The 11,869-nt window shown below is 39.4% G+C and overlaps 1 protein-coding gene across 1 annotated transcript in view; it reads left to right on the top strand.

Annotated features, from left to right (window-relative positions):
* Nucleotides 1–2,423: 2,423 nt before the first annotated feature.
* LOC122842543 (collagen alpha-1(XVII) chain-like) overlaps nucleotides 2,424–11,869 on the top strand; it is a 27,626-nt gene continuing 18,180 nt past the window's right edge. Inside the window, exons 1-9 of the mRNA XM_044136521.1 lie at nucleotides 2,424–2,825; nucleotides 4,066–4,118; nucleotides 7,150–7,200; nucleotides 7,353–7,460; nucleotides 8,989–9,294; nucleotides 9,393–9,449; nucleotides 9,533–9,568; nucleotides 9,726–9,776; nucleotides 11,314–11,457. Of these exons, the coding sequence (XP_043992456.1) occupies nucleotides 4,076–4,118; nucleotides 7,150–7,200; nucleotides 7,353–7,460; nucleotides 8,989–9,294; nucleotides 9,393–9,449; nucleotides 9,533–9,568; nucleotides 9,726–9,776; nucleotides 11,314–11,457 (796 nt within the window). The 5' untranslated portion in view covers nucleotides 2,424–2,825; nucleotides 4,066–4,075. The remainder of the gene's footprint in view (nucleotides 2,826–4,065; nucleotides 4,119–7,149; nucleotides 7,201–7,352; nucleotides 7,461–8,988; nucleotides 9,295–9,392; nucleotides 9,450–9,532; nucleotides 9,569–9,725; nucleotides 9,777–11,313; nucleotides 11,458–11,869) is intronic.

Here is an 11,869-nt window from a genome sequence, read left to right as displayed (position 1 = left end):
TCTACCACTTGTGTAACAGTGAATAATGTCACATTATAGTGTATTTTCCATGTTTAGGTCTTTTGTTGGACCTCTGGAAAATGCTGCTGTCCCGCTCTGCAAAAATACCAAAGCCGTGTCCGGCTGGTCTTTCACACAAAAGGAGTGTATCTGAAAAGAGGTATCACTGTTTAGTCAGCCCTGCTTTTTTCCTTTTTTCCCACCATCCTGGAATTAGTTGCTTTCTGCTACAGACCTGGAATTGTCCAAACTCACACATGGATGTGAGCGGGGCAGTTCCTCTCCGTGGGGCCATTTGTTTTCAATCATTTGAGCAGATTAGAGTCTTACTGGCTGTGAGTCATGCCTGGTGGGTGGATTTCTTCGCTGGGTGTGGCGGTTGAAGGGAACCTGTGGAAGTCTGTGGCTGCCACTGGAGGAATAAAGCATCTAATTTGGTGCCAAACGGCATTAAAACGTAAATTAGCAGATTGGGAATGCGTATCCTGATTACAGAGTTAAAAACAGGCCTTGTGTCCTCTCATTTGGGAATGCGCATGATGAGTATGATAATTGACACATGAAAAGTACCAGACCTCCCTAACAGAAGTGCAAACAGGAAGAGAGTCCCTGCAAAAGCTGCAAAAATGAAGCGCTTTCACTTGAAGTGACAATAGCTTGTAAGAGAATTAACGCCCTCTGAACTTACCCGCATTTTACTACGTTACAACCACAGACTTTCATGTGGTTTATTTTAACTTTATGTGCCAAAGCAACACAAAGTAGAAAATAATTGTGAAGTGAAAGGAAACTGAATTTTCAGAAAAAAATCTGAAATGTATGGCAGGCATTTGTACTCTGCCTCTTTTACTCAGACACCATAAAGAAAAAAAAACAAGTGCAAGTCAATTGATGAGCGGATTTAATTTGAAAAACTCTCTGAAAAGTGACGATTCTTTAAAAAGATTATTGCCCGAGTGTTATTTTTTAATCTCAGCCTTTATGGAAAACAGAAATTAACTGGAGGGGGAACAAACATCTGAAACGCCAGTCTCAGCTATTGAGTCAAGTTTCTCATAAAAATCCTGTCAAAAAAAGGGAGAGTATGAGCCAGTGAGGAATTATTCAGTTCCCTTTTTAGCTAAAAAAAAATAATAGGTGAAAGCAGAAGGACACAATATTTAAAAAAACACTCACAGAGAAAAAAAATCACTATGGAGAACATTTTTTGCATTTCTTTGACAGTTGTCTAGAGATTTAATAGCAACAAAACAAAAACAAAACGTAAGACAATTTGTCTATGTCTGTTTTTCTTGTATTGTACTTGTACTTGTATGTGGAGAACTTGTCTATTTCCTTTTAAAAATTTGTCAGGAAAATGCATTTGTGGGTTGAGCTGCGAGGGTTGCACCCATGGAAACCTTGCCAAGTCCCCTCTGCCAGAACCAAACAACTTTCTCTGCTCCTAACTGTGCAAAGCATTGGTATTGTAATAAGCAGAAGTGCTTCACAAGAAACGACTGAATTAAGAGATCCTCTCAAAACATGCGACTGGTCTGTGAAGGCGTCCGAGGTTTTACTGGGAAACATTAGTGAACAAACATCAAAAAGAACAAGAAAGGAGACGTGCCTGAGATAACATAAAGCAAAACGGTTTAAAATCATGATAACAGTAGCATCATGCTGTTGGAGCCAGGGATGCTGATCAGAAGTGATGCGCAGACAGACCCCAATTCAAAAATGGTGCAGGCTGCAAAAGATGGAGGTTCATCATCCAACAGGAGAACCACAACAGATGTTCAGCCAGGGATGTAACGGAATGGATTAGATTAAAACATTTTGTTGTGTTGAAATGGCCTAGTCAAAGCTATGATCTAAGTGAAATTAAAAAATAAATGATGCTCACTTCTTCATTCAATCTAACTGAGCTTGAGCTATTTTAAAAAAGACGTTTATCGATCCGCACACAAATTTTTCGTGAAAAGTAGTTCCAAAAAGTTGTCACATTAAGGACTTTTAAAACCACGCGCCGTGTCCAATCCACGTCATTAATGCAAAGTCCAGTGAAAACACAATGAAGTTTGATTAGCACCAAGCCACTCACATCCGAGTGCTGATTTTTACCCTCCAACTGACTGCGCATGTTGGAAAAATACGCAGCTATGCCTACTGTCTGAAGCCATAAGGAGCAAAAGTTGAGTTTCTTATTTCAATATGGGGACCAGATGTGTTGCAGCTGCAATGGATTTATTACTGCCCACTGCAAATCAGCACAACCTGGGACAGCCCCCTCCCTATCTGTTCAGAAAAACACAGAAAAAAGAGAGAGAGAGAGAGAGAGAGAGAGAGAGAGAGAGAGAGAGAGAGAAATCACAACTCCCAAATCTAACTTTTTTTCCCTTTTTTTTTTTTTACCACCTCCGCCCAAAACTTTGCCCGTTTCTAAACTGGTGACCACAGCGGTGAAGCAGTAGCGAGAAGAGGAGGAGTTTTTCTCCTTTCTTTCCCCCCCGGTCGACAATCTGTGTCTGCAGGGGCTGAGAATATGACAACTTAATTGCTTCTCTGTCCCCCCCTGAGGCTCTATTTTCTTCTTTTATATTCACTTTCCCGTGTCGTCTGCCACACCTGCCTGCCAAGCTGGGCGCGGCTGGGACCGGAGCCCAAATCTGTGTTTTGACTCGCCTGGGAAAGTTGAGCGAAAAGGCACAAAAGAAGCGAAGGGAGTTTGGGGGAACATCCCCGCACGCTCTGCGCGTCAGCTCCACACTGACGCATTGTTCTTCCACAGGATAAGTCGCTGCGTCCTGAGAGGAACCCGACTGCGACAAGGAGACTGCTTGAAGGTATGGAGAATAACACTGAAGGTGGAAGTTTTTCTCTCTTTTTTAAACTTTTTTTTTCTTCATTGTCTAAAGCCTATTTATGTTGGATGTGCGGTTATACATATATAGCCTATATTTATATATATATTTTATTATTATTATTTATTTTTTTCTTGCACCTGGGCTGGCTTGCATCTCTGCTTTAACGACGGCGCTCTGGGAGTTTTGGTGACGGGCTGTCGTTAGTTTTACAGACTGGAATAACTTTAGCTTCCCTCTGGCTTCCTCCTGAGAAGTACTTCTCGGCTTGTTTGTTAAAGCCACCGGGGGATTTTTTTGGGGATCGTTTTTCTGTTACAGAATACCCCCTTTTGCTGTGCTATTCACATCCTTCTAAATATATTCCAGAGGACCTGTCCAAGCTGTGGCTTTAGACATCAACCCTTAATAATTGTTGCCCAGATCAGTTACATGCTATAAAAAGGGGGATGAGTTTATAGAAACTTTAATAGGATGCTGATAGCATTTAATTTATGATGTGTGTGTGTGTGTGTGGGTGCGTGTGCGTGTGTGTGTGTGTGTGTTAGTTTTTATCTTTACTTTCAGAACAGATGCGAAAATGTATGTTTCTAGATGTTTATAACAGTGACTACAACCTTGGTATGTATGGGCATCACATGCCCCAAACAGGAATATACCAATGCAGTTAAATGTCCTTATCTGCCAGGGTGTGGTCGAAGGATGGTCTTTTGAGAACTGTGCTCTGATCCGCCTCAACTCCTTTTGTTTCTTTGTTGTTTTAGTTTCCAAAGACACAAAAGTACTCCGTATACGATCCATTGCGGGTCTAATGTGGTTTTCAGCATTCAGATGAGAGGTGTGCATTGCAGGAAAAGTTTTCTTCACAGAGGGGAGTGTCTCTGGGCCCGTCTCAGTTAATACCACTGGAGGCCAATGTCCAAATAAAAGGAGCCACAGAGGCATTCGACCGCGGTCTTTAAAATATGGTCATGCGACTGATGTGGGGGGACGTTTTCCAGCTTTGGGCTGGATGAAATTTCAATTGATTGCTGTAAACAAGCAGCTTTGAGTTCTTACACCCCCTTTCATCCGAGCACAAGAACTTCTCCTTCATCAAACAGTTGCTGAAATCTTGTTTTCCACATTTAAAGACTAACAGAATATGCATGACGGTGGCCAATGTTTCTTTTTTTTTTCTTTTTTTTCTCTTCTTCTGCTTCTTCTGTCACCATCTCACTAGATAAGATGGGATGGACGAGTTAACAAGGCAGATGGAGATCTCTGGAGAAAAGGGTGAGAATGCTTGATTTCATCACAAAGTGTTTAAGATGACAGACAAAAAAACAAAAAAAAAAACAAGAGCACAACAATTTGCTTTTTAAGGTGAAGCGAAAAGTTGTTTGACAAACTTTATAAAATAAGCATTCGAAACTTGTATGAAACTTTTTCACCTTGGAGACGGTTGTGTTTCCCTCTTTTTGAAGCCGTGCTAACACCATGCATGCCTTTACTGGTTTCCACATCTCATCATTGGGGTAATCGTTTTCTGGATCTTTTTTTTTTTTTTTCACAACCTGCAGCTAAAATGTTAAAGCCTACAGCATTTCAGGTCCAGCAAACAAGAGTAAATGTCAGACGGTAGCTGTGTTGGAGTGTGTCATCAGCTTCTCCGTCTGCTTATTTTACTGTATGTGTCTCCTTTGAGAGACAACTGCTGAACCCAAGAGTCAAAATGGCAGTCATTCTGACATTTTGAAGCCTGACGTAAGAAAAAAAAAAAAAAATGTACACAATTCTAGATTTTTTTAATGTGTTTGTTGGATGATTTGAAACAAATCAGTGCTTTCTTGTAACGTTGACCTATTTCTGATCGACTTCCCCTTTTTGTATTGTATTTGACACGTTAGGCTTTCACAGTAGATGTCTGCATAGTGCAAACACTATGCACTAAACTGAACAGGATTTTGTGTCTATATAAAGAACGTGTAAAATATATTTAGCAGCACATTTCCTAGAAAAATCAGGTGTGGAGGAAAATCGTAGTGAAGGTCTCATAACGAGCTGCATCAAAAATTATGCATTTCTAGAGTAACAGGGTTAAAGAGTGCATATTCCTCTAAGATAAAATAAGTCCCAATTTCATTTTTGAAATTAAAATCAGACAAACCTTTTGCAGGGTTGACTTACCTGGAAGGGTAAATTTGATTAAGAACTGAGTTGACTATATAGAAGAAACATACTGTAAGAATAGGAAATATCAGGAATATCAGTATATCAGTCAGAAATACAAAGTAAAAATAAAACACAGCCAGAGAAGGGGATTCCAACCAGCTTTAGTCATAAAATCAAACACCTGAGATGCACGTGTGCTTTAAAACCTCAAGAATCGACTCAGACTTGTTGTCTGGGACTAAAGTTTATTAACAATCTTTACTGGATTGATTATTTAGAAGCCAACGAATCTTGACGTCCACACAAAACCCTAACTCGAACGAACTGTGCTTTAACAAAAGAGAAGGGCCGACGAAAATGTGGTCTGGCTGATCGTCAAAAACAAATCTGTTTTTGGGGCTGTTATTGTGCAGGAAACTGCAGTGAGATTTTGTTTCCATAGTCAAACGTTAAGAGCAGCAGAGTAATGATTAGGTTTAGCCTCGACTGTGAAACAGACGGAGATCCCTAAAAGGAAGGAGAGCAAGAGGAGGACAGACGTGGAGGAGGACAAAGAGGCGGAGTGAAATCTAAGTGGAATGAACATTATCTTTAAGGGAAGCCAGTAAAGTGCAGAGACGAATTTGGTTCATAACGATTTTTTTCCTGCCTACAATTTACAATCTATACTAGACAAATAATAATTTCACAAAAGCCTTAATTTCCTGCCTTGAGGTTGTTCTAAAACCAGATCTTAATTGCAGCTCGCTGCAAGCATGCGCACGGATTAGGAAGGAGTTGTTTGTGCGTAGTACTTCTTAGATCAGCAAGATGAGTTCTGTTTAATGTAGGAGCCTCTGCATAACAGGTCCCAGCTGTCATAGCAAGTTACTGTGGAAAGGAACAATGTCACATGCACTTTGACCTCAACAGACTAATCAACTTTCAGATCTTCACAGAATAACAGCCAGTTAAAAAGACAGATTCTGACATGCAGAGACAGTCCACAGACGGATTATTAGATAAAAAAAAAAAGTTTGATATGAGGTGAGCTCGCTTTGACTTTTCTTATATTCAACATCTCAGTCTACTTTTTGTGCCAATGAAAATATAGATTTAATTAATCACAGCCAAAGACCTCAGGATCCGTCACATTTGGAGCAGAAAATAGTTTTGTATCCACCAGCAAAGGCGTCGCAAAATTTTACTGGACCTACAATACAACTAAAGTCTATTTTTTCAATCATTTTTTTCAATCATCCAAACTTTATTGCTTGCGTCTAACATTCCTAGTTAGAAGATTTACAAGTTAGAGAAATAAACTGACTATATTGCAAAGTGTTTTTCTTGACCATCCAAAATAATTTTCTCTACATATTAGGTAACTATAGAGGCGAAGTTACGTCTCCGACTCGTTTCGTCTGGCAGTCAGGCCCGACTTAAAGGAGAGTTCTGAAAAAGCTTCAACATGATTAATTTAAATTTATTTCTCTAAAATTCCAAATTGTGGTTTTCCTTTTACATACCAGACATATTTAAATCTTAAATACATTTTCCCATTTGCTCTCAAAACTGATTGAAAAGGCTCAGTATTGATAAATTACTTAGAAATGAGAAGTTTTATGGTTAGTTGTTGCTCTCAGGCCGGCCCCCTGCTGGCCTGTGAGCATAAAGCCTTTTATGTAACGTTGTGCCCTGGGCTTGATCTGTCCACCAGAAAACATTCACTTGTCAAATAGTTTTATAGTTTGGTGCAATTTATTTATGACTCCGCAGTCATGAATTTTAACTGTAGTTATATTATTGTCATCCATTCGGGTCAAAGTTTGCATCGGAAGACATTCCAGCTTCAAGAATAAGAGGCATGATTGAATTGATGAGGCCAAAAACTAATAAAGAAAGAAACTCAAATTGTCTGTGTTGTACAAGAATAAACTCAAACCAGTCATTGTTCTCTTTCATCTGTTAAACATTGTTAGTAATTGTTTCGAGGCGCCTCGTTTGATAGCGTTGTTGAGAAAATATGCTGCTGCTGCTGCTGCCTGAACTGAAACCCGGCATCAGCTTAGAGAACAGTCAGAGCACTAACACAGCAGTTGTTAAAATGAGATGAAGAGCACAGAAGTAGACCAAACACACAGCACACAGTGATAACAGTTTGTCTTTTCATCAGTTCTGACAGAAACCGTAACCTCCACCACCCGACTGACTTCTCTCCCACCAAGTGAGTCTGCTTTCGCCTTCTTTTGTTTTTTTCTTACGTTGTTGTCAGTATACGGCAAAAGTGTAATAAAATCACGAGGCAGCTATTTCTAAAGGAAGTAGCCAATGAGTAACAGCTTCTTGTTGTTTTGCTGTTTGTCTTCTTGTTGCCAGAGGGAACCAGCGGATCAAATCACAGGAATATGTCCAGCAGTACCGGAGGGCTGGGTTTTGAGAAGAATGTCTTAACGCAGAACAGCAGTGGAACCTACTTCTCTTCATGTGAGAGCAACTTTCCACTCGTCGGCTAAGTTGTGGGAAGCTGTGGGTTTGTTTCCAAGCAAAGTTTGGGGATGTTGTATTTTTATGCCCTGGTAGAGCAGAAGATTTCTGGGCTTGTGCAAGAGAGAAACTTTAAAGGGCTTCCAGGCAAAGTGGAGGAGGGAGTCCAAAGTCGATGCAGTGGCCGCTCAAGCAAACGGAAAGCAGAGTTATACTGAAATTGCGCTAATTCAGTTGCCAATAAGCCAAATGCCACATATGAACTATTACCTAAAGGGAAGAATTTTTCAACTTGGATAATGCACGTTATCATGCAGACAAATGATAACGTGCATTATCATTTGTCTGATAATGATATCATTATCATTATCAGATGATAATGGAGCAGAGAAAAAAGTAATCAATTAAATTGCCTGAACAAAGTCCTGTACATAGTTATCTTTAATTTAATTGAGTTTTACTAAGAGTGATGTCGTATAGAATGTGGGCGTCTGATAGCTTAAAAAATGATTTCAAAGTTTTACTAATACTCGCAAAGTTTGGTGTAAAAAATTTTTTTATTTTTTTTTGTCTGAAATGTAGCAGAACAAAATAACAAAGTTAAAAACAAGCCTTCTTCTTTAGAGCGTTAGGCGTGTTGCATTAAATTATATTTAGGTTGATTTGCGATTGAGACGAGTAAATGGGAGGAGAGATTTAATGTGTCAAGCCTTTGATTGGTCAGCTCCCACGACAGCACAAATAGCAGGGTGTCTAGTGTGTCTGAAATTGGGCTCAGCTCTTTTGCTGAACGTTGCATCTGTACTGGGATCAAGAGTGTGGATTTCTAAAGTTTTTACCGTGACATCTTTGTCTTGTTTTTTTATGGATTCACAAATCAACTGGGCATCTAGGGATGAAATTTTAATGCTCTATCAGCACCCCTACATGGTCAAATAACTATTAGTCAATTTATGCAGACAAAAGGTCAAGTTTTTCCATTTCAAGCGTCCGGAATGCCGAGGTGAGTGAATTTGTATTAGTGCAGACAGCTTAGTATGGTATGAGATTAAGTCCTAGTTTATTGCGAGTGATATTTGAAAGACAGTTGTATCTGCTGCAGACACACGTTTGTGTGGTTTGCTTGGCGTGTGAGGGCTGCGGTGCTCATGCGGCACAAATTATTCAATATGTCCAAAACATCTGTAGTCGTCTAACCTATCTGGTGAGCAAACTGCACATGCTAAAGAGTTAAATGATCAGTAAGGCAATCCTCCAGCCTTTTCTCTTGTGACATTGTGTCTTCATACTGACACACCAAAAAAGATGCACTGATATCTGATGTTGAACACAAGAAAAACGTCCTTTGAGTATCGCACTTTGAGATCATTATGACATCCATATTTTGATGAAATGTTTTTATGACTAGCGTTTGGAGGAAATAAATTTTCAGATTTTCTGTGCACTACTTAGAGTATCTTAAATGTTAGTCACCTCGGTTGTTCAAATTCGAGTTCATTTAAAAAGTATTTATTCATTGTCTCCCCAGCCTCTATAGGCGTGACGAGTAACTACAGCTCCTCCTCAGGAATCTACCTGGGAGGAGATTCCTCTGGAGGAGGTGAAGGTGGCGGGAGCTACATCGATGGAGAGGGCTATGGGAGTGGAGCAGGAGGAGGAGGAGGAGGAAGAGTGGGAAGCAGTGGAAGCACTTATCTCGTGAGCTCCGTGTCAAAGGTTCGGTCCAGCTCGTCGGGTGGTGCCAGGAGAGCTCAGACTGGGGGTTCATCAGTGGGGCTGTCGCCAGGTTTCAGAGAGAGGAAGACCATAACCAGCCGCTCGGGAGGCTACGACGGTAGGATTCTGAGTTTTCCACAAATGGAAACCAAACCTTGAAGGAAACAGGCATGACTCACGGGGATCACTAACTCTTCATATGTGTTTTACTTTTAGGGAGTTCCAGTGGTAATTCCTCCCCAGAATTTTCACGCAAAGACTATGGGAACTACTGTAAGACTGAAACAAGTATAGTATCAAATAGTTTGTGGTTTCACAGATGTGTTTTTGATGTTTCTTTCCATTTTCCTTCTTAGGCTCCGGTGCCACAAGAGGGAGGAGTGAAAGCAGAGGTATTCAGGTTTATTCCCCATTATTATTTATGCTCCATCTCACTAAATTGTCTTGGCCTGCTTTTCTTTTCTTTTTTCTTTTTTCTTTTTTTTTTTTATTAAATCAAGATTCCTTAGCCTAATGTGTGCTTTGATTTCTTTCTTTCTTTTTTCTCAGAGAGCGAGATCAGAGCCAGATTGCAAAGTGCCTCCCCATCTGCCGGAAGATGTAAGACCACTGGAGACACTGATCCTTTGGCAGTTGTTACGCAACTCCTCATAAAGCATCAAAAACAGTTTTCTGAGCATCCTTTCAAAGAAGTGCATTGCCGTTAAATGATTTCTCATGCGGGTTTTTCAGTTTTTGAGTTATGTCGCTGTCAGATGTTTTGGCTCGAAAACTGCATATCGCAAAGTCAAATTCCAGCTCTCACATGCCTTGACATTTATTCTATTAGTTGCACATGTATAGTTAGTTATATGAACAGAAACAGTAAGGGTGGGGTTGGAACAGGGACAGCTTGGACTCGCTCTGCAGTAAGACAATGTGGGGGGAAAGTAAAAGGGCCAGATCATGGTGGCAGGAATGGTACAAATGAGTCACTCCTGTTCTGGAAGCAAAATACTGAGGAGGCAAAGTGCTGCTTGTTGCGCCCCCTGCTGATTAAAGTCAGTAACTACTGTTATTCAATCAGTCATATAACCATTTTTCAGTGCCACCTTGGGACTCTTAAAATGAGTCTCTGACTTTTCCGTTGTGGTAGAAGAAGTGCTATTCCTTTAATTACACAGAATAGCAAAAATGACTGTAAAAATTAAATGTAGAATGTAAAAAAAAAAATGCTTTCTCTCAAGTACTTTTACTTTTTAAATTTTTTTTTTCCACTGTGGAGTTCCTCAACATATCAACTAAAAACAGTTTTATTGAACATACAAAAACACTGAAATGCTTAAGATCACAACCTTTACTATAGTTTATTATAAATCCGCCATTTTGCCCCCCTAAAATATATACCTATAAAAAAATAAACAATTTTGGAAAACATCTTAGCTAACTGCCGTTTGATAACAAAAGTTAGCTCAAAAGAAGGGCTATAGCTGACTAGCTTATTGAAAACGTATAATATTGTTATACTTATTAACGATTACTACCACTTATTTGTTAATTTTGTTGTGTAGTTAAATTTTTGCATAAATTTTAACCTGTTTTTTCACAGAGAAACAGCTAACTGTTTAACAAAACCTGGCTTGGTTGAACTAGCTTCTGGCTATCTCCATAATGTTATCCATGATCAATTGATTTCTTTAGGCCAGCTGGGAAGTTAACAAAATCCATGAAAAACTGATGTTTAGACAGAGAAAAAAAAATCACATAAAATCAAAATTTCTGCCAAAACTAACTGGCTTAGCATCATTGCTGAAGCTTTTGACTCATTTTGAGTTTTCATTGTTGCATTAGAAACGCGTGTCTCATAAATGCCACTATTATTTAATTGCATTAAGATTTATGTGGAGAAATAAACAATAAACATAATTTTCAGTCAGTAAAATTCTACAAAGACAGAAAAAGCAAAACTAACAAAGCAGATTTTGCTTTTCAAGCCTTTGAACCTGAAACCGTTATGCAGGCAAGTTAGTGCCTCAAGGCTTTATTTATTCATAGATTGTCTTTCGACTTATTTTGGATCCTTACAGTTAAGTTGCCACCGACATAGATTTGCTGTTTGAGTTTTTTGAGCGGTGTTTGTATGGCCGGGGTGTGTTAGGGGCAGAGTTGGAAGATGTGAAGAAGCTGCTGAAGGGACGCTCCAGCAGCGTCAGTCCAACCCGCTCCTCCGCCTCGGTCACCCTGCCAGTGCCTAAAAAAGCCAGCGTGGAGACCAAGACCGTCTCAGTGGGCACTCAATCAGGTATATTCTGTTACCGGAGCTACAAATATGCATGTGCGGCACATTCTTAGACACTTTGTCTCTGACCCAGAGGATTTAGTCTAGATTATTTGTCCCACTGTCACTGTCAAGCATCTTGTTCTTTAAAGTCCAAGAGTGCTTGTCGTTATGAGCTCTAAAAAATATGACTTTAATAATTGATGGAAGGAGTAAAAACCTGGCAGAAAAATTATCATGTCTTAATTTTTCTATTAAGACATAACATGTCTTAATAGAAAAATATTTTTGTCCATTTTGAAGCAATTGAAAAGTAACATTTGAATGAATTATAAACATCTTCAAGTATGCTTTATAAAAATGTTTATAGAAATTTATGGCAAAAAAAAAAAAATATTACAGTAAACTCAAAAAGGTGTTTGGTACAGGCAAGATT

This window comes from Gambusia affinis, linkage group LG13, assembly GCF_019740435.1.
Source record: "Gambusia affinis linkage group LG13, SWU_Gaff_1.0, whole genome shotgun sequence".
Lineage (NCBI taxonomy): Eukaryota > Metazoa > Chordata > Actinopteri > Cyprinodontiformes > Poeciliidae > Gambusia > Gambusia affinis.
The sequence above is the reverse complement of the archived record's forward strand: the minus strand, read 5'-3'. Positions and strand labels throughout refer to the sequence as shown.